Genomic DNA, 23,514 nt, shown 5'->3' with positions numbered 1-23,514 from the left:
ACAGATAATGGGCATGTGTTTTGGCTGGAGAGACATGACTGCGAGGGTGGGAGGAAGAGAGACTTAAGAGGGGAGAGGGTTTTTCGGGGGGAGCAGACCATCTTGGCGGCGCGATTGAATGTTCTATGCTGGACTGGTCTCAATGTATATGCAAAGCTTTGCAAATATATTACAAAATACCTATTCTGTCTCTGGTGGTTTTTCTACTCAGCTTTAAGTGTCGTAAAGAGCTTGGGAGCGACTTGTGACTTGCATTCCCTGGGAGGAACAACTGGTCCAAACGCAACAATAGTGATACATTCAAATTGATCAGCAACTCAATGGCCTGCGAGATGTCATGAGTTCATTAAGGAATTTTACCAACAGGTAGTTTGCATTAATTTTGATAAGTCTGACGAAATAATGCTGAAATTATGTTGCCACCTATTGGACAATGTGAGTCATTCAGGTCGATTACCTTTAATTATGCTGTGAATGAAGGTATGCACAGCATTTACTTAATTGACCCAATGCAAACAACCTTCCCTAGTCATGGTACAAAAAAAAAAAATTCCAGCCATCACAAAACATTTACAGACATGTTTACACGTAACACAACCTGATCACTGAACGTTGTGGACATTATAACGTCCATGCACCATTAAAAATTCTAAATTACACCCATTTAAATTACAAAGCATGATGGGTAACAATGCAAAACACTCTCCATGGTAGAAAAACAAGGTAGAAGTCGAACTTTCACATACTCTTAATATCCAATTTAATTAATCATACATCCATTATATTAGTATAATATGCGCGCACACACACACGGCCCCTGGGATGGCATGCACGCACGCACTCACGCATGCACACACAGCCTCCGGGATGATATTTGATTAGTATTAGAACCGGCCCGCAGGCCACAGCCGCCTGCTGCTGTTTTGCACGCACCAATACTCCATCAGTGTTGGCGCTAGAAATTTTCAAAATGGGGTCCCAGGGACCCCATTGAGTCATAAAAATGGGGTCTCAGAGTAAATTTTTGAGGCCCCAATTTTTTGTAACGATTTTGAAAACAAATGATAAATGTATGCATTATCCTGCTATATCTCACATTCTATATTGTGTTTTGGAAAAAGGTTGTCATAAACGTTACTTAATTCATTAAAAAAAATAATATAAAAGAAAACACATTTTTATACATATATAAATGTATTCAGTTATAAACAATCATTCACTTTCATCTTTCCTTCATGGATCTAAGCTTTACCGCTACCGGTGTTTTTTTAAAATATATTTTTGTTGTAATATTTTCAGAATGTTTTTGTTCTATTTTTGGCCAAAGTAAGACAAAGAAAACAATCTGAAGTTGTCTTTATTTTTTAGTTTTAATGCCATGATTTTAATAGTCCGGCCCGCGTGTGCACAGATTTTCCTCCATGCGGCCCCTGAGCTAAAATGATCTAATGTAGGGCTGCAACTAACAACTCATTTGATAATCAATTAATCTGTCGATTATTACTTCGATTAATAAATCGGATAAAAGAGACAAACTACATTTCTATCCTTTCCAGTATTTTATTGAAAAAAAAAAAAACAGCATACTGGCACCATACTTATTTTGATTATTGTTTCCCAGCTGTTTGTAAATCATACTTGCCAACCTTGAGAACTCCGATTTCGGGAGGTGGGGGCGTAGTCGGGGGTGGGGCGGGGCGTGGTTGGGGCGGAGGGCGTGGTTGTGGGCGTGGTTAAGAGGGGAGGAGTATATTTACAGCTAGAATTCACCAAGTCAAGTATTTCATATATATATCTACATCCTGAAAATATGCAAACAAAACTGTGTTTAGATAATTGATACTTCAAACTTGCATAAATAAATCTTAAAGAATATAACATAACTTGGCTTCTGAGAGCTTCAAAATGTAATGAATAAAATGCTAAAGTTGTTGATAAACAAGCAATTATTTTAATAATTAAATATGGTCATTTTAAATGAATTATTATGATCATTTAAAATTAATTATTTCAAATATGTTTATTTTAATGTGCAATTCTATGGCTGGATGTAATATGGAGTCAGAAAAAATACAAATAAAAATACAATTAATTTAGATGTTTTTAGCAAAATATAGTAAAAATGTATTTATTTTTTATTTATTTTTTAAATTAATAAATATATTTATTTTTAGGTAAGATAAACATAATAATACAATTTATCTCTAGTCTGGATGATTTAGTTCTTGTCACCCTGTTGTCCGCATGGAGCTGGAGGGGGCGTGGCCTCCAGCTCCGGCTGAAAATCGGGAGATTTTCGGGAAAGGCGCTGAATTTCGGGAGTCTCCCGGAAAATTCGGGAGGGTTGGCAAGCATGTTGTAAATGTTGCAGTTTATAAACGAAGGTTTATAAAAATAAAAGTAGCCTCTGCGCATGCGCATAGCATAGATCCAACGAATCGATGACTAAATTAATGGCCAACTATTTTTATAATCCATTTAATCGATTAGTTGTTGCAGCCCTACTCTAATGCATAGACCTTGGTGTCATGATTTGGGGCGATTATTCATATTCTGTATATTTACTGGCACAAGCGGCCCTCTGAGGGCAGATGAATGAGTTTGACACCCCCGGTCAACGTGCAAGAACCAGGGCATGGCCTGCTAACAGTTCAACCTAGACTCCATTACATTTTTGGTTTTACTGTTATCTCGTTATAGGCAGACAGTCGCCCCAGTGGGTTGTAAAAAAAAAAAAATGCAAAAATACTACAGTAGCACCTGTTTTCTAATTTGTTACCAGTTAAGAGAGAGACACACACGACTGGAGACACTCGTACTGCCCACACGTGCGCGCTTCCATCAAATCTCCGCACTGGGATCTTATATAAGGCAGAGTGGGAGGCGTAGAGCTATTTCAGGCCCATAAAAGACCTGTGAGTGTGTGTGTGTGTGAGAAGGACTCCTAAGCCTGCTGAATCACTTGTTTCATAAGCAGTCAAGTTTGGACCCAAAGTTGCGTTGGGATGCTGTTTGTGCTCGTTTATCGGCGAGGTCACGGGCGTCAGGACTAACGCTTTGAAAGCTTCTTTGGCAGCGCGGTTTGCGACTGTAACGGACCATTTCAGTCAACTTAAGGAGCTTTTGTCGGTGTTGACTTCTTAATAAATTAAAGCCTTTTAAGCTTCTTAGGGCGTCGACGGCGCCAATGACGAGTGGTCAGTGATTTTGTTTGTGTCAAACGTGTTCTATTTTATTCATCAGGGTGGTGAGAACTCTTGGAAAAATAGAAGATGTCCACATTAGTCCGGCAGCAGCGCTGCTGTGCGATGCTGTTAAAAAAAACAAACATCTGCAGCCGCTCCTCATCGCCATGGCGACGCACTTAGCGACTCGCCGAGTGTCACTTACTCCTGGTCGTCGCCCCACAGAGGCGCGTCGCCATTGTCTTTAGTTCATTCCCGCTTGCGCTCGGGCGCCGTCGTCATGGCGACTTGGTGTTGAGCACCCGGACAGTCTTGCGGCCGTAGTGCCAGTAGCTGTAGCCCGACGCCGCCGTGGTCACCGCTGTGACATACCTGCGATGCCAAGCAAAATAAAAGAGTCATGAAATACTGAACAAATAATCATTTGGCAGCAACAAAACTATAAATCAATCCGCTGTAGATAACTACATGAAAAAAAACACAAGCACCTTGCATTAAGAAAGATCAAAGAACTTACAGGTCGCCATGTTTGCTGAAAACGTGCACAAAGAGTGGCGTGCTCCAAGTTGGCGCTCCACAAGTTTGCTTGGCGACCATGATGCTAGCTAGTTGTAAGGCAGGGGTCGGCAACCCAAAATGTTGAAAGAGTCATATTGGACCAAAAATACAAAAACAAATCTGGAGCAGCAAAAAATTAAAAGCCATATTACATCCAGATAGTGTGTCATGAGATATAAATTGAATTAAGATGACTTAAAGGAAACTAAATGACCTCAAATATAGCTACAAATGAGGCATAATGATGCAATATGTACATATAGCTAGCCTAAATAGCATGTTAGCATCGATTAGCTTGCAGTCATGCAGTGACCAAATATGCCCGATTAGCACTCCCCACAAGTCAATAACATCAACAAAACTCACCTTTGTGCATTCATGCACAACGTTAAAAGTTTGGTGGACAAAATGAGACAGAAAAAGAAGTGGCATAAAACACGTTCTAGAAAGTCGGAGAAAGTTTTACATGTAAACAAACTACGGTGAGTTCAAGGACCGCCAAAATTAGTAGGACAAAACGGCGCTCGCCAAACACTCGAATCAGTGAAGCATGTTTAATATAAACAGTGTGATTTAAAACAATTAGGGAGGCTTGTGTCATGTTTGTCCTCCTACAGAAACCATATTAAAACAAAAATTATTTTTTTTCCCCCTCATCTTTTTTCATTTTTCATACATTTTTGAAAAAGCTCCAGAGACCCACTAGGGCGGCGCTAAAGGGCCGCGGCTCTGGTTGCCGACCCCCGTTGTAAGGGGAGGGGTTTCGCCAATGGCGCCTTACCACAAACAGTGCAGGGCGACGCTGTCCGTGTACTGGAAGACAGGTGCGGCCAGAGACGCTGCGACCAGAAGCAGCTGGATGGCCGTGTTCACCTGCCCACACGCACAAGGAAAATATACTTCAGACTCCCCAACAATCACCAAAACGTCAACATGGTTCTCCCTCAGGAAAATCATGACATTACTTTTCCTACCAATGCAAGCATACTAGAGATGTCCAATAATGGCTTTTTTGCCGATATCCGATATTGTCCAACTCTTAATTACCGATTCCGATATCAACCGATACCGATATATACAGTCGTGGAATGAACACATTATCATGCCTAATTTTGTTGTGATGCCCCGCTGGATGCATGAAACAATGTAACAAGGTTTTCCAAAATAAATCAACTCAAGTAATGGAAAAAAAATGCCAACATGGCACTGCCATATTTATTATTGAAGTCACAAAGTGCATTATTTTTTTTAACATGCCGCAAAACAGTAGCTTGGAATTTGGGACATGCTCTCCCTGAGAGAGCATGAGGAGGTTGAGGTGGGCGGGGGGGACGCGGTAGCGGGGGGTGTATATTGTAGCGTCCCGGAAGAGTTAGTGCTGCAAGGGGTTCTGGGTATTTGTTCTGTTGTGTTTATGTTGTGTTACGGTGCGGATGTTCTCCCGAAATGTGTTTGTCATTCTTGTTTGGTGTGGGTTCACAGTGTGGCGCATATTTGTAACAGTGTTAAAGTTGTTTATACGGCCACCCTCAGTGTGACCTGTATGGCTGTTGACCAAGTATGCATGGCATTCACTTGTGTGTGTGAAAAGCCGTAGATATTATGTGATTGGGCCGGCACGCAAAGGCAGTGCCTTTTAAGGTTTATTGGCGCTCTGTACCTCTCCCTACGTCCGTGTACCACTCCGCACAGAGGCGTTTTAAAAAGTCATGAATTTTATTTTTTGAAACAGATACCCATAATTTCCGATATTACATTTTAAAGCATTTATCGTCCGCTAATATCGGACTGCCGATATTATCGGACATCTCTAATCGGTTCCTATCAATAATTATTGATGTTTTTATGACCTATGGAAAATACGGAGCAGGAGAACAAAATATATTAAATGTGCCGTAATCTTTGGACTATAGAGCGCACCGGCATATAAGCCACACCCACTAATTTTTTTTAAATTAACCTCCTCATGCTCTCTCAGGGAGAGCATGTCCTAAATTCCATGTTAAAAAAAATAATGCACTTTGTGACTTCAATAACAAATATGGCAGTGCCATGTTGGCATTTTTTCCATAACTTGAGTTGATTTATTTTGGAAAACCTTGTTACATTGTTTAATGCATCCAGCGGGGCATCACAACAAAATTAGGCGTAATAATGTGTTGATTCCACGACTGTATATATCGGTATCGGTTGATATCGGAATCGGTAATTAAGAGTAGGACAATATCGGATATCGGCAAAAAAGCCATTATCGGACACCTCTAGAACCGATATATTAGTCTTACCTTGCTGAAGAGCGTGGGCTTGAGCTGAGCCGTGGTGTAGCACGGGTTAAAAAACTTACTGAGGGTGACCTGGAAGAAGAACACAAGTCATTAGTCACTTTATCAACAGACGGTAGAGGAATATAAAGCCTCACCGGCGGCGGCACCGTCTTGTATCGGACCCAGAAGACGGCGGCGATCAAACCGATGTCTCTGAACACCACGAGAGCGGTCAGCAGCACTTTGGACAAACACACATGAAGACATGAGGAAGAGTACTGAACATGGCTGTCACCCCAGAGTGCAACCTTACTTGGTATGATTTCTGCATAGGTAAGACTGACATATAAAAAACTGATGAGGATTTTGTCCGCCAGCGGGTCCAGGGCGCTTCCCAACGCCGACTTCTGGGTGGGCCACGTTCTGGCAATGTAACCATCCAGCTGCGACACACACATAGTTGATTTACTCGTTCAAGTAGGGTTGAATAAGAAAGACGACTGACTGACACTTCATAACATTGCACACCAGTCCTGCAGGGGGCAGTGATGCACCATCCATCCATCCATCCATTTTCTACCGCTTATTCCCTTCGGGGTCGCGGGGGGCGCTGGCCGTAAGCAGCAATATCTCAAATCAACATATTCGCTGTCGTGCCTGTCTGGGTTTTGTTGGAGGTTTCTGCCATATAGTGCCTTTTTCCCTTGCCAAGCGCTTGTGGAGTTCTATCAATCAGTGGGCTTGTGGTGTCGGATCTACGTTCTTACTTGATTAATGAATACGTGCATGATGCAAATACACCTCTCTTTCACTTTTAACACGTACCCCTACTCGCTAAATAGAGCTACAGTTTATCATTTCTGCTACGCCTTATTCTCTGGCTAAGCTGGTACGTATGAGGTGTGTTGTCAAGTAGTGTTAAGCCACACCTACGCTTATTATTAGGGATGATGTTTGATAAGAAATTATCGAGTTCGAGCCTATTATCGAATCCTCTTATCGAACCGATTCCTTATCGAGTCCAGATAAGTTGTATATGGACAAAAACACACAATATTTGGTTTAACAAAAGCTCACTTTTATTACATAAGAAAATAATAAAATCTAATAAATAAATAAATATTGACTGTTACCCCCCTCAAAAATTTTTTAAATATTTACTGTAGTTACCCAAAGTATATTATGTGGGATTTTTCAGAAAAACAAATATATACAGTAACACAAAAACAACCTGTCTCTGTGATCACTATAGGTCAGGGGTAGGGAACCTACGACTCGCGAGCCAGATGCGGCTATTTTGATGACTACATATGGCTCTCAAATAAATCTTAGCTGACATTGCTTAACACAGGGGTGCTCACACTTTTTCTGCAGGCGAGCTACTTTTCAATTGATCAAGTCGTGGGGATCTACCTCATTCATATATATAATTTATATTTACTTATTTATGAAATATATGTTTTTGTTAATAAGTTAAAGGTGTTTAATGATAATGCAAGCATGTTTAACACATATAGTTAATAAATTAAAGGTGTTTAATGATAATGCAATCATGTTTAACACTTAGTTAATATTGTTAATAAATTAAAGGTGTTTAATGATAATACAAGAATGTTTAATACATATAGTTAATATTGTTAATAAATTAAAGGTGTTTAATGATAATACAAATATGTTTAATACATATAGTTAATATTGTTAACAAGTTAAAGGTGTTTAAAGATAATACAAGCATGTTTAATACATATAGTTAATATTGTTAACAAGTTAAAGGTGTTTAATGATAATACAAGCATGTTTAATACATATAGTTAATATTATTAATAAGTTAAAAGGTGTTTAAAGATAATACAAGCATGTTTAACACATATAGTTAATATTGTTAACAAGTTAAAGGTGTTTAAAGATAATGCAAGCATGTTTAACACATATAGTTAATATTGTTAACAAGTTAAGGTGTTTAAAGATAATACAAGCATGTTTAACACATATAGATTCCTTTCTTTCATGAAGACAAGAATATAAGTTGGTGTATTACCTGATTCTGATGACTTGCATTGATTGGAATCAGACAGTGGTGCTAAAAACGTCCGCATTTTCGAATGGAGGAGAAAAAAGTCCTCCTTTCTGTCCAATACCACATGAAAGTGGTTGGTTTTTGGCATCTTGTTTGTCCAGCTTCCGTACTCCTCTGTATACACTTTACAAGAAATACATTGTCGGCAAACTCCGTAGCTTGCTAGCTTGTGCACGCCAGCTTTCTGAGACTCTTATTTTGGTAGCACAACTGTGCAGTCGGTCTTTGGAGTTTTGACAACAGGTACGGCGCCAGAGTCTGTTGAAATAAAGTGTTTCTCGCCTTCCAGTCGGTAATTTTAATGAGCTGGCAGCAGCCAGCGTCATCTCAGAAGACCCTCGGGTGCCGTGAATGTCAATCAAGTGACGGAAGTGATGTCATAGTGAAGATTTATGATCGCTCATTTTTAGGACTATTTTTTTAATGCCTGGCTGGTGATCGACTGACACACCCTCCGAGATCGACCGGTAGCTCGCGATCGACGTAATGAGCACCCCTGGCTTAACACTATAAGTAATGAATAATCCCGCTGGAAATCAGTGTTAAAAATAACATTCAAAATATAAAACATTCTCATGCATTTTATTTCCTCCATCCGTTTTCTACCGCACCTGTAGCCTAGTTGTCCTTCGGGGTACAGGAGAGTCGCATTAATGGTAAGAAGTATTTTATTAATTATTGGTTAGCTTTAGAATAACAATGTTATTAAAAAGAATAAGAGACTTATTATACTCTAAAATGCAGGCGTTGTATTCAGTGTTAAAAAATATTGTATGGCTCTCACGGAAATACATTTTACAATATTTGGCTTTCATGGCTCTCTCAGCCAAAAAGGTTCCCGGCCCCTGCTATAGGTGTATAAATAATAATATAGTGTTAAATAAAATCAGTCCCTTGGGCACAAAACTGAAAATAATACAGCTCTCCAAAAAGCGCACTTCTGCTGCTATTTGACATAACTGTTTGTTATGATGCTTTGACATTTTTGCACTTTATTTCTTTATTGAAAGAAAATTCTATGAAGACAAAAGTTGTTTGCAAATGTGGTTACAATGCTAAAAAATGAAAAGTTAAAGCTAAAAAAAGAAATACACTTTATTGAGTTAACATTATTTCTTTATAGGGGGAAAGATGTGATGTTATGAGCTAGGGAATATAACAACTACACTACCCAGCATGCAACTGGAGTGACAAGCATGTGCGGTAGCCTTGAAAAGTGTTGTTGCATGTCGCCACCTGGCAGCTAAGAATGAGGTTATGAGCACGCTGTGAAAGTAAACGTCAAGAACTCAGCCAACACACCTCGTCTGCATTATTTATAATTAGACAGACAACACATATACAGTGTGATTTTGTTTGGTTTACAAGGAAAGAAAAACAAAAGTTAAAAAAGGGAGATCATGTCATATATGTTGTAAATATATGTATGTGCTGCGGTTGCTTGAAGAACGTTGCGACAGCTGCCGTAAAGGAGGTGCGTTGCTAGCCTGGTTGCTATGTTTCCGGTTGGTCGTAAAAGTGTTGGTCATGTGTTTGTACCCTGCTCAAATCTCTCAGTAAAGTTATTCATTGGATTATACCTTTTGTTTTGAACTTTATTACACCTTGGAGCGCTGTTTCCGGTCCATTGTTTTTCCTGCTTTCTCTATCTGCGTCTAATGACTGAGCTACGTGACGTCATTTCTTGTGATGTCCCACGGGGCATTTCTGGTCGGGACGGGATTCGAATAAAGAACCAACTCTTTTTCTTTACTATAGTGGTCTCGATAACGGGTACCGGTTCTCAAAAAGGGATTCGAGTCCGAGGACTCGGTTCTTTTCTTATCGAACAACCGGGAAAATCAGTTTCGAGTATCATCCCTACTTATTATCATTTCTTTATTAGCGAGGGCCAACCAGAATCGGCAAATCCGCATTCGTGACTGACTCTCACAAATAAATACCGTATTTTCCAGACTATAGAGCGCACTGGTAGATAAGATGCAGCCACTAAATTGTGGGGAAATTAAATATTTTTCCATATATTAGTAAGGACTATAGTATTATATTATTAGTAGTATAATTATATTACTGGACTATAAGCCGCAGATACATTCGTAACAAAATGAGTTATTTAAACAGAAAGACTCTGTAAATGTTTATTTACATACCTTAATTGTTTCCAAACGGTGTCTGTAAGTAAGAAATGTTTTAGTTATATTGTAAAACTTAAAAACGTTGTTTGGAGTGAAGAATGAAGAATTCACAGGAGTAAAAAGGCTATGGATGATTAGAAGGCCGTACAAAAAATATTTTACTATATTAGCCGCACCGGACCATAAGCCACAGATACTGTATATACCGGTACGAAAGATTTTGTAAATGTTTATTTACGTACCTTAATTGTTTCCAAACGGTGTCTGTAACACGGCAGTAAAACGTTTGATCAAACAAAACAGAAGTCATCGTCATGGACCCACTAGCTCTCCAATCAGCTAAACAGACTCAATAACTACACAGTGATGTTTTGGTGAATTTACTGGTGAATTTCTGAAACTGAAACAATACAGAAAGAATGCTGTTGTAAGTTAATAATACTCACACAGACACTCGTAAACGTATTAGAATATTAGCTAATGCTGACAACGCTAGCTTCATTACATTACGATAGCACGTACAAGTATGCATGAAAACACTCCTACAGACATCACACATAGGACGGTTTAGTAGGAATTGTTTTAGTTATATTTGAAAACTTACTGAGTGATGAATGAAGAATCCATACGAGTAGGAACGCTATGAACGGCTAGAAGACGGAACGGCATTTCACGGAGCAGCATCTTCAGTGAGCGGACTCGTCCAAAAGATGGCGCCATAGCACAAACAATAACATACTTTTTCAGTGTATTTGGTTGTTGTTGTTTTTTTTTAAACATTTGCATTATGGCCATCAGCGAAAAAAATCAATTTATTAGCTACTACGTTTTATAAGCCGCAGGGTACAAAGCGTAGGGAAAAAAAATAGCAGCTTATGGACTGGAAGATATGGTAGATTTACGGAAACACAGATAGTTTTTTTAAAAACAGACAGATATGATGCGGCTCGCAGAAGAAAAGGTATTCCGTACTGACAATACTGAAAAAAGCTGGTATGATGGGTTTATTTTTTTTTGCATATTTGTTGAGACTTAATTTTGATGTTAGGGAATATTTTCCTCCCTTAGAATTGGCCTTCATTCTGCGAGAAGAAGATAAACATATTGAACTTTGTTAGTTATTGTTGTTAGTTATCCATGCACTCTCACACATTATTGATGTCATGAGGTGCAAGCCTGAAGTTAAGTTTCAGTTTCAATTCAAGCTGAAGCGGGCAACAGAGGCCATTAGAGAGATTGCTGCAACCTCTTGTGAGCTCGACACTCTCTCTCCGGGCTCTCATATTTCTACTGTTGGTACTTATTTTGTAAAATAAATCGTTAAACTTCAGTTCCAGTCACCTCTCAACATTGGAGCTGTGCTTAGAACTAAAGAATTTGGGGAAGACTCAGTGCATGGCTTCCTGTCCCGCATTTTTTGCCGAACCGATCCACTATGCTGCAGACTTCGAAGTGATGGGGACTGGCGGTGCCGTGCCGACTGGAATGGAATCGCTGTTATTATGCATGCAGTGGAAATCCTGGGTCCGTGCGGAAGTGAGCACATTTGAACACAACAGTCGGCCAGGAAACGGGACTCAAACAAACGAGCGAGAAGGGAAATTCTATTTTTCTGCTGCGATCATGCAGAATTAAAGACATGACGTTGGTCAGTCACGTGTCATGTCAGTAAACAAGATTACAGTCAAGTGAGGATGTAACGATATCAAAATCGATATACCAAATCATCACGGTACGATATTATTGTTCATTAAAAAAAAAGCTTGGTTAAAATGCCAGTGAGTGAAATTAAGTGTCAGGAATGATGAGGACAAACACACTTACTGTAATTGAACACAATCATCATGTTAAAATCAAATTTATTACTACAAAAAAGTATTTCAAGTGCAAAGAATAAATAGTGCAGGAACATGCACTCTTTTAAGTCAATATTTACAGTTGAGTGCCTTTAAAGTGACAATGTAAACAGTATCAAACATTAATGTTCACTTTCGGTGTCTTTCAACTTTTACTTTCTGAGTGGCCTCTACAGTGGACACTTTTATATCAGTTTAGAAAATGCTACGTTTTTTTATTTTTTTTTTAGAAAAGTTAACTGACAATTTACCATAAAAGTTCTGGACTATAAGCCACTATTTATTTTCTACGATTTGAACATTGTGTGGAGGGGGGCGTGGCCTGCGGGCCTGCCGCGGAACGGGATTTGTCAGGACCACCCTCGAAGACAGCGACAGGTGCGCAGATGGCCCAGGCGGGCCTTGTTATCTAATCACCTGTCGCCTTTATTAGCAGCAGCCGTGAGGAAACGAGTAGTGGTAGTTGGGGGTGCTGCTGAGGGACACAGAGGCAGAAAAGACAACTGTGCTGAAAAGCAAAAGACTTTGCACCATTGGATGAAAATAAAACAGTGTTATACCCAGAATTCCGGGCTCTCCTGGCAGTGTGTGGTGGTCTGAGAAACCCACTAGAGGGCAACTTCTACACACTGCTTATAAAACGGTGCGGCACATTTGTAGATTTTTCTTCACTGACGGCCAATATGCAATCAGTTTTCACATTCCACCTGCAGAGACACTGACACCGTGTTATTGTTTCTGCTATGGCGCTATCTTTTACACGAGTTCGTTCACTGCAGGCGTTGCTGGGTGAACTCGGCGCCGACTGCATTTCCTGCTGTTTAATACTTTAAACCGGAAGTACAAGTGCCATTCTGTCTTCTAACAGTCCATAGCGTTTCTTCTCGTATGGATTCTTCATTCATCTCTCCAAGCAACTTTTGCAAGTTTTACAATATAACTACAACAATTCTTACTTACTAAACCGTCCCGTGTGTGATGTCTGTAGGAGTGTTTTCATGCATATTTGTACGCGCTATCGTAATAGAATGAAGCTAGCGTCGTTAGCACTAGCTAATATTTACAAGTGTCTGTGTTAGTATTACTAACTTACAATTCCAGTTTCACAAAGTCCTCAGTAAATTCACCAAAGTGTCACCTTGGTATTGAGTCTGTTTAGCTGATTGGAGAGCTAGCTTCCGTAGCTAGTGGGTCCATGACGATGACTTCTGTTTTGTTTGATCAACCCAGTGTTTCCCACACATTAATTTATTTGTGGCGGCCCGCCACGAAAGAATTACGTCCGCCACAAATGGATTTTTGGGCTTTTGACTCGCTCGACCGCTCATGAAAGCAATGGAACTCTGTCTGTGAATGTACCTTGTAGTTACAACTCCGGTGCAGTAGGTGGCGGTAGCCTACTATGCATTGTAACTCCGCCAATAGCACTTAATTCACCTGGTGGGCCAGAAGAAGAAGAAGAAGAAGAAGAAGAACAAGAAGAAGAACAAGAACAAGAACAAGAACAAGAACAAGAACAAGAACAAGAACAAGAACAAGAACAAGAACAAGAACAAGAACAAGAACAAGAACAAGAACAAGAAGAAGAAGAAGAAGAAGAAGAAGAAGAAGAAGAAGAAGAAGAAGAAGAAGAAGAAGAAGAAGAAGAAGAAGAAGAAGAAGAAGAAGAAGAAGAAGAAGAAGAAGAAGAAGAAGAAGAAGAAGAAGAAGAAGAAGAAGAAGAAGAAGAAGAAGAAGAAGAAGAAGAAGAAGAAGAAGAAGAAGAAGACGGGATCAAAATACGAGGGTAATATAGGTTATGGTAGATAGGTTATAGCTGCATCGCTCGCGGCTCGTCATATATTTAACGTTAATCCGCGATTTCACCGAGCGTTTCACTGACGGTGAGCAGCCTGGCGCTGCTTCATTAACACCGCCGCTGTTTGACTCTGGATTCGGGGCAGACGGACGTAATAACAATCACCTGTTTTCATACCGACGAGCTAACGTGTCCAGGTTATAACCCTGTTGTCAATAAACACACGTGGAGACGGTGCTTCAGATACTGCATTAATACTCAAGCTAAAATGTCCACTGTCCACTGCAGCATGTGAATGCAATGAAAAGAATCAAATCTGAGCCAACCAGCTGTTAAAATGTTGTCCAGGTTAATGTTTTGGCCATTAAAGGCCCTTCATTTCAAGATTTCAACTGTGATCGGGCTTTAAACAGGTGGCTGACCTGTTCAGATGGGTGTAACTGCTACTGGTGAAATAATGTGAAATAGCATTTAATTTTACATGTATGCAATGCCATTTAAATGTAATTATAGATAATAATAATAATAAATACTGTGTAGTGTTGTAAATAGTCAACGGGAAGGATTTGAGTAAGATATAAGCCATGAGCACTACACAGCCAGAAAAAAACCTAGGCAGGACAAGTAAAAATATTGGGGCAAGTAGATTTGAGAAGTCGGGCAAGTAGAAAAATTAGGGCGGAGGGAACAGGTGAGACTCAGCAAACACTGAAAAATAAAGCAGGGTCAGATCAGAAATGCACTTTTCTCATGAAAAGGGTCCTAATTTATATTCTTATGTGCCTTATAGAGAGGACCACGACAAAACATACACCTCTGCCTCTGTTTCACTTTATGTTGCTGGTAAATAATATGGTTGTAGTAGTAGGCTAAAGTTAAATTATTTAGTATGCACTAATTAAAGGGGCAGAGCTTTAAGAGACATTTTAGCTTTTATATTTTACAAGATATATTTTTTGTAAGAACCGCAATTAATAAATATATTTCAGTGAATAACTAATTGTTCAAATCTGTATATAAATATGTACATAAAGTGTTGTAATTATATTCCAACTCCGCGTTCTTCTTGGTCATCGCCGCTGCCACCCCCCGCCCACACCACCACAAATAGATGCCTGCCCTGTGGGAAACACTGCAACCGTTTGACTGCCGTGTTAAAGGCACTGTTTGGAAACAATTAAGGTATGTAAATAAACATTTACAAAATATTTATGTTATAAATAACGTATATATATATTTGCACCTTACTGTCCGGTGATTTAGTTGGTGCGGCTTATGTATTGGTGCAAAATACGGTAACCTTTAATGATGTAAATACCTCACAAAATTGATGCTTGGCTTCAAATAGCTTTTCCGGTTGATGGCTTATCAAGTAGCTTCTCGTATTATTCGAGGTGTGCAGCGTCCGCGCTCCCACCAGGCGTTTTAACTTTGCAGTACCCACGCTTTATTACCTCCGCCAAAAAGGTTATGTTTTCACCAGTTTGTTAGCAACATAACGCAAAAAGTTATGGACGGATTTTGATGAAATGTCCGAACAAATGTCCTCCTCCTTACCTTGCCTTGCTTATATTGGTTTTAAATTTGTTTATTTTGTTTTTATTCAGTCGTTGGTGGAGCTAAGGATATCCTTCAGCCTTACTGCCCCACCCTATCCCTAAGATCAGCCGATCAGCTGCTATTGACGGTCCCTGACACAAGGCTGAAGCTTAGAGGTGACAGAGCTTTCGCCACTGCTGCTCCCAAGCTCTGGAACGACTTACCTCTGAGTGTTAGACTGGCCTCCTCAATTCCTGTTTTTAAATCTCTCTTAAAAACATACTTTTATTCCATGGCTTTTAACACTGAGTGATCCCCATCCTGCTACGGCGCCCCATAATACACCTGCTGTGAACCTGTTTTCATGTTTTTTTTTTGTTTTTTTTTTATCGTGCTCTGTTTGTGTTGTGTTTGCTCGGTTCACTTGTTGTCTTTTGGCCTGCCCATTGTACAGCACTTTGGCTACCCCTGTGGTGGATTTTAAATGTGCCTTATAAATAAAGTTGATTTGATTTGATTTATTTGAATCTTGTTTTTAATATTTTTGTGCAGCACTTTGGAAACATTTGTGTTGCTTATATGTGCTATATAAATAAAGTGGATTGTATTGTATTGAATTACCTTCCCTACGCTGCGCAATTATGATCTGTAGTTTATTTTTTAGACCGGCCAACGCAAAAGCGCCAGAAAAAAACTACACTCGCCAAGTTTTCGTTTCGGCATTATCGTGAACGTTTTTGAAACCGCGGTATCTACAATATTGTTACATCTCTATAATTATGGCACTTTTAAAAAGTAGTTTTCTGAAAGGGGCTCACATCATCCGGAACAAAAGAGTGTTGATGTTGAAAGTACAAGCGAGAAAAAAAGTGTAGTTTTACCAGGTCAGTGGCTCCAGCCAGGGTGAAGAGAGCCAGGCTGAGGTGGAAGTGCTGTTGAATGATGAGGTTCCCCAGGAAAGGAGCCAGGACTATCCGACACACACACAGCAGGTTGGGGATAGTCCATGGGTTCTCGTACTGAATAACCACACATGTTAATTCGTTGTGGCTTGTGCAGCCCTTTGAGACACTTGTGATTTAGGGCTATATGAACAGTGTTGGGTTAGTTACTGAAAACCAGTAACTAGTTACATTTACTAGTTACTTTATTTCCAAAGTAACTCAGTTACTTACACCAGAAAGTAATGCGTTACTGTGAAAAGTAACTATTTAGTTACTTTTTTTTTTTTTTTTAAGGCTCCCATTAATGCCTTTTTAGCCTTCATTTCAGTACTGTTATTGCACTGGAGAATAATACAATCTGTTGATCAACTTGACATACATTTGCATCACTGAACTCTGTTAAGCAATGTGGTCTACATACAACACACAAAGACAAAGATATGTTCCAAAGGGCCAATTTATTTCAGGCCAGGACAAATTGACAAAACTATTTTAAATAGCTGCAACATAAGATACATAAGTAACAAACAGCATAATAACAACATAGCTGTAAACCTGGCTTCACCCATGGAAGACACACATGACATGACTACTCAGTGGCCTAGTGGTTAGAGTGTCCGCCCTGAGATCGGTAGGTTGTGAGTTCAAACCCCGGCCGAGTCATACCAAAGACTATAAAAATGGGACCCATTACCTCCCTGCTTGGCACTCAGCATCAAGGGTTGGAATTGGGGGTTAAATCACCAAAATGATTCCCGGGCGCGGCCACCGCTGCTGCCCACTGCTCCCCTCACCTCCCAGGGGGTGATTAAGGGTGATGGGTCAAATGCAGAGAATAATCTCGCCACACCTAGTGTGTGTGTGACAATCATTGGTACTTTAACTTTAACTTTAATTATATGTCATGTCACTTTATACAGCACACATACTGCTATACACAAAGCCTAAACAGGCATTTTTTTCTCTCAAGGAATTCGGAAATAAAATCATGTCTTTAGGAGATCAACACTGTACTGAAGCCCAGGACACTCTACGCATTTCCCCAGTTTTAGTTTAGAGATAAGGAAAGATTGGCTTGGCCCACTAGCATCCCTCTTTATGTTTATGAACTCTATAGTCTATACATTTAGAGTGATGTGATAATCAAACTCTAGAAAGAGTATATAAGAGAATTGACAGAGAGAGTGCACCTTCAGTGCTGAATGATGATCAGAGGCAGAGTTTGGAGCGTTTTCTTTAGCTCGCTTTCCATGTTTATGTACTCACTGTCCACTTTGTCCAGGTACGGGGAAAATGTTTTCCGTGCCATTTGCTGTTTGACGCCGCTATCATGCTAATTAGCTGCCTGAAAGCGGGTGACTCCACTGTAGAAATAGCCTGCATGTCTTCTAGCACAGTGGTCCCCAACCTTTTTATAGCTGCGGACCGGTCAACGCTTGAAAATATGTCCCACGGAGTGGTGGTGGTGGTGGTGGTATATATATATATATTTTTTTTTTTTCTCATAAAGAAATACAATCATGTGTGCTTACGGACTGTATCCCTGCAGACTGTATTTATCAATATTGATATATAATGTATATATACTGTTTTTTATGTTGATTTAATAAAAAATAAAAAATAAAAATATTTTTTTAATTTGTGCGGCCTGGTACCAATCGGTTTGGGGGCCACTGTTCTAGCCCATACGCTGCAATGGCTCTATCAATGTTGTCCTGGCTAGCAGTCTGAAAAAACAGCGCGCCTCTCTCTTCTCCGGCTTGTGACACAGGGAGATTCAGAAGGACGACACTGCAACTCTCCAATAAAACACACTCAGATCTTCTGTTTCTAGCCGATACTACATAAAAAACAACGTAAAATAACGCAGTAACGCAGGGGTCCCCAAACTTTTTGACTCCGGGGCCGCATTGGGGTAAAACAATTTGGCTGGGGGCCGCGCTATATATATATTATATGTAAATGTATGTGTGTGTGTGTATATACGTATATGTAAATGTGTATATATGTGTGTGTCAGTGACGTGCGGTCACTGGAGGCAGGTGAGGAAAGAAAAAATAATAATTAAATTGTTATATGTATTCAGTGATTATACTATAAAGTTATTTTCCATTTAACTTCACCAGTTTTAGATTATTTTTATTCAAAATCGCTGAATTTTCACATTTGCCGTTCAAATACTGAGAAGAGACGGTGCGGTGATCAGCAGCCAGTTGAGGCATGTCACTCAGCGGTGCCTCAACATGGATTGCGGACTCGACTAACTGCTGGCCTGCTGTACAGTGAGACCGTATTGCTATATGAACTATATTATACATTTCCATAGTTTAGTTAGCTGAGGTATATAATGTACAGTGTATTTTGTCAACAACTGTATGTGTGTAAATTATTTCTTGTGCTGAGCAATCATAAAACTGCTGCGAAGACGCACTGTGTGAGGCTCACAGTAATCCCGCCTCCTGGTGCCGGTTAATGCACCCCCGCCGCAGAATGCACCCCCCGACGGGTGCGCCACACCAACCAAAGCCCACACCCTCCACGTGCAAGACCGAATCCACCCAAAAAAAAGTCACTTAACAAGAAGCCAAAAAGTGCAAAAACAACAATGCTAGCGCCGGAGGAGCCGTGAACGACTGCAGGGACACAACATTAGGTACACCTGCAGCATGGATTTCAGATTTCATTCATTCACAACTCCTCCAACACGAACACCACTGTTCCCGCACTTATAAGTAAAGGTAAGACCATAATAACTTTTTTTTTAATTAAATGTGCTTTTTTGTGTGCTACAGTTTGTATGTGTAAAGTTAAAGTTAAGTTAAAGTACCAATGATTGTCACACACACACTAGGTGTGGTGAAATTTTTCCTCTGCATTTGACCCATCCTCTTGCTCACTAACTGGGAGGTGAGGAGAGCAGTGGGCAGCAGCGGCGCCGCGCCCGGGAATAATTTTTGGTGATTTAACCCCCAATTCCAACCCTTGATGCTGAGTGCCAAGCAGGGAAGAATGCTGGTATGAGCTTTTAAACATAACCCGTTAACTGCTGCCAATCAAATGGTGAATAAGATACTCTTTAGGGTTCATATAATTGTAAATCTGACTGTGATGAAGTCAGTGCCTCACCAGCCATCAACCTCACCGCACGTCACTGATATATATATATATATATTCATACATATATATTCCTTGCGCACTAATTGACTTAAAGAGCGCACTTGCTGCATGTCACGTTATCGATGGTAAAATGCATTTTTAGACAATATGATTTGCCTGAGCAAATCTAGAACCCGTTGTTGTCTTTTTTAACTTATTTGTTGATTTACTATGGTCATGAGCTTTGGGTTATGACCGAAAGGACAAGATCACGGGTACAAGCGGCCGAAATGAGTTTCCTCCGCCGGGTGGCGGGTCTCTCCCTTAGAGATAGGGTGAGAAGCTCTGCCATCCGGGAGGAGCTCAAAGTAAAGCCGCTGCTCCTCCACATGGAGAGGAGCCAGATGAGGTGGTTCGGGCATCTGGTCAGGATGCCACCCGAACGCCTCCCTAGGGAGGTGTTTAGGGCACGTCCGACCGGTAGGAGGCCGCGGGGAAGACCCAGGACACGTTGGGAAGACTATGTCTCCCAGCTGGCCTGGGAACGCCTCGGGGTCCCACAGGAAGAGCTGGACGAAGTGGCTGGGGAGAGGGAAGTCTGGGCTTCCCTGCTTAGGCTGCTGCCCCCGCGACCCGACCTCGGATAAGCGGAAGAAGATGGATGGATGGATGGATGGATGGATGATTTGCCTGAGTGGCTAGGAGACGGTAGAAAATGGACTAGTAAGGACAAATTGAAAAAAATAAAACTTTTTTTTTTTTTTTTTTTTTTACTTGGGACTTCCCATGGGCCGGATTTTGGACGCTGGGGGCCGTATCCGGGTATTTGGGGACCCCTGCAGTAACGCATCATGTAGTAACGGTAACTGAGTTACTGAATATAAAAAATAACGCATTAGACTACTCGTTACCGCCGAAAATAACGGCGTTACTTGTAACGCGTTACTGTAACGCCGTTATTTTCGGTCCCAACACTGTAAATAAACTTTGATTACTTCTCGTTGGAAAGAAAAAAAGAGTTACTAAAACACTCACCAGCTCTTTGAATTTAAATAGTCCCTGTCCAGGTGCCGCAGGGTCTTCACTAGGTCGGTCCGGTGCTTCCGGGTTGTTCTTCCCGCACAGACCCCGAGCTCCTGCGGCCAGCAGATACCGGAAGTTGACCGCTAACCTGCCGTGACCTCCATGGTGGACCAGCACTGCTCCACACAGCCGCCACGCCGACGGCTGGAGGACGCCACGCCGCATGAGGCAACACGGCGAGCGGCTGTCTGCTCCGACGAGGCCGAGGTTGGCCGAATTTGTGGCGCTCCAGCCCGCCGCGGACTGGGCGAGCGTCCGGCCGGTGACAGCTGTGCGTCTTTGCCGCCATGACGCCGCCTCCCCCCGGCGACACGCGGCCGTACAGCGCACTGACAGCAAGCAGTCCGCGGCTTTGCGGCAGAGTGACGCGGGGGTGCTACGGAAGCAAGATATCATTTTCACGGCTCCTCCGTCGACGAGGTCCCCGTCCGCGGTGCCATTGTGGCCGTCAGTTTGATGCTAAAGTCCGATGACAGCGGCCGGCCGCCATGTTGCCGTAAAGCCAGTGTCGTAAAGCTGCCGCAAACAACCTCGCACGACACAAAGCGCATACAAAACTGGGGTATCAAACCATAGACATCTTATAAGTATGAATCGATTAACGTGGACCCCGATTTTAACAAGTTGAAAAACTTATTCGGGTGTTACCATTTAGTGGTCAATTGTACGGAATATGTACTGTGCTGTGCAATCTACTAATAAAAGTTTCAATCAATCAATCAAAACGCAGCATCGAGCGCTACTGCCTACTGGCGCTGACGAGACGCGGGGCCGCCATCTTGGAGTGGTGACCCGCTCCGTTCAGTGCAATTCATTTGAGTTGAGTTTGAGTTTATTTCGAACATGCAAGCATACATGATACATCACAATCTCCAGTTTCTCTTTTCAACATGTTCGGAAAGGAGTAGGAAGAAGCAGAGCTTATTTAATCCTACCCCTTTTCTTTTACATAACAGTTGCTAAAACATTTGTTCACTTCCTGTTCTCAATTTATTCACAACATACTCCATAAGTAATCACAATAAAAATAAGTAAATAAATAATAATTGGTGAAGTAAGTTACATTTCATATGTTGAGATAAGTAAGATTATTTTGTGAGTGAAAGAATGAAAGAATGGATGAGTTAAATAAATAATTTGGCAGGAGCATTGAACTGTCAGCGCATTTAATTAATCATACCTCACTGAATACCACTGATTTTCACGCGCTTTTTTGTCATACGTGTAGCTATAATAAAGGACACATGTTTTGGCGTGTTTTATTATTCAGAGACAGGCCCCTTCTTTGGCTTTTTTTAAGACCCTTCTTAAAACCCATTTTTATTCACTGGCTTTTAACCCAGCATGAGACTTTAAACTTCATACTTGCCAACCTTGAGACCTCCGATTTCGGGAGGTGGGGTGGGGGCGGGGGCGTGGTTAAGAGGGGAGGAGTATATTTACAGCTAGAATTCACCAAGTCAAGTATTTCACATATATATATATATATATATATATATATATATATATATATATATATATATATATATATATATAAAAGAAATACTTGACTTTCACTATTTTTCTAACCATGCTGAACACCCTCTCTGATGATGCATTACTTGACTTTCAGTGAATTCTAGCTATAAATATATTTATTTTATTTTATATATATATATATATATATATATATATATATATATATATATATATATATATATATATATATATATATATATATATATAAAATAAATACTTGAATTTCAGTGTTCATTTATTTACACATATACACACACATAACACTCATCTACTCATTGTTGAGTTAAGGGTTGAATTGTCCATCCTTGTTCTATTCTCTGTCACTATTTTTCTAACCATGCTGAACACCCTCTCTGATGATGCATTGCTGTGTGGCACGCACAAAAGTGCTTTCATCAAATGCACTAGATGGCAGTATTGCCCAGTTTAAGAGTGTCACAACATTGGTGTTTACGGCAGACGAACTGCTTTACGGTAGACGAAAACGTGACTGCTGTTGTTGTGTGTTGTTGCCGCGCTGGGAGGACGTTAATGAAACTGCCTAACAATAAACCCACATAAGAAACCAAGAACTCGCCCTCGATCATTCTACATTCATAACGTGATTGGGCAGGCACGCTGTTTATATTGTGGGAAAACGGACTCAGGTCCTCCAGCTCTGCCTGAATTTCGGGAGATTTTCGGGAGAAATCTTGTCCCGGGAGGTTTTCGGGAGAGGCACTGAATTTCGGGAGTCTCCCGGAAAATCCGGGAGGGTTGGCAAGTATGCTTTAAACTGTTTTTAACTGCTTTTTATCTAACAAATTGTTCTTAGGGTAATTTGTATTTGCTTTTTCAATGTGTATTTTACTTCTGTTTTAAATGTTATTTTTTAGTCTGTCCTTTGCCTCTATTTCTTTGTGGTGTACAGCCCTTTGTTCGTCAACTGTGGTTGTTTTTAAAGGGCTTTATAAATAAAGTTGGTATGGTATTCATAGTTTGCTTAACAGTAATAGAATATTCTTATATGCTAGAAGTGACCAGACGTCCCGAGATCAAAACTGGGAATATAATCCCAGAGAAGGGGGGGAAAAACGGTCAGCAAATAAGTACAGTTGCACTTGTTTTTTCAAATGTGTTTATTCTGTAAAGGAATGAGTTAAATGTTTAAAATGACTGGTTAATAGTGCTATTATGAAGTGCAATGTCAGCACTATTTTTTTTTTCCTGCAATTTCAAATGCACTTGTTTTAATAAATAAATAAATACAGCGTTTTAAAAGCATACACAATCTGTGTGAATACATTAGTCTGTGGTTAAAAGGTCTTGAAAGGACTCATCCATCCATCCATTTTCTACCGCTTGTCCCTTTTGGGGTCGCGGGCGGTGCTGGAGCCTATCTCAGCTGCATTAGGGCGGAAGGCGGTGTACACCCTGGACAAGTCACCACCTCATCGCAGGGCCAACACAGATAGACAGACA

At 40.6% G+C, this 23,514-nt stretch overlaps 1 protein-coding gene across 1 annotated transcript; it reads right to left on the bottom strand.

Moving 5' to 3' along the window:
* Window positions 1–3,205: 3,205 nt before the first annotated feature.
* crls1 (cardiolipin synthase 1) lies at window positions 3,206–21,151 on the bottom strand. The gene is made up of 7 exons (XM_061973367.1): window positions 20,488–21,151; window positions 16,294–16,431; window positions 6,321–6,450; window positions 6,163–6,248; window positions 6,029–6,097; window positions 4,525–4,616; window positions 3,206–3,557 (listed from the first exon to the last, which is right to left on the bottom strand). The coding sequence occupies exons 1-7, from the start codon at window positions 20,929–20,931 to the stop codon at window positions 3,464–3,466; spliced, it is 1,053 nt and encodes a 350-aa protein (XP_061829351.1). The 5' UTR covers window positions 20,932–21,151; the 3' UTR covers window positions 3,206–3,463.
* Window positions 21,152–23,514: the final 2,363 nt, after the last annotated feature.

This window comes from Nerophis lumbriciformis, linkage group LG02, assembly GCF_033978685.3.
Source record: "Nerophis lumbriciformis linkage group LG02, RoL_Nlum_v2.1, whole genome shotgun sequence".
Taxonomy (NCBI): Eukaryota; Metazoa; Chordata; class Actinopteri; order Syngnathiformes; family Syngnathidae; genus Nerophis; species Nerophis lumbriciformis.
Note: the sequence above shows the minus strand (reverse complement) of the source record. Positions and strands in the feature narration are given on the sequence as shown.

Excerpts from the sequence above, each read along its gene's own strand:
- crls1 (XM_061973367.1), bottom strand. The coding sequence starts at position 20,931 with ATGATATCTTGCTTCCGTAGCACCCCCGCGTCACTCTGCCGCAAAGCC. Across the intron at positions 6,249-6,320 it reads CTATGCAGAAATCATACCAA|TGCTGCTGACCGCTCTCGTG; the intron begins GTAAGGTTGCAC and ends GTTTGTCCAAAG. Across the intron at positions 6,098-6,162 it reads ACAAGACGGTGCCGCCGCCG|GTCACCCTCAGTAAGTTTTT; the intron begins GTGAGGCTTTAT and ends TTCTTCTTCCAG.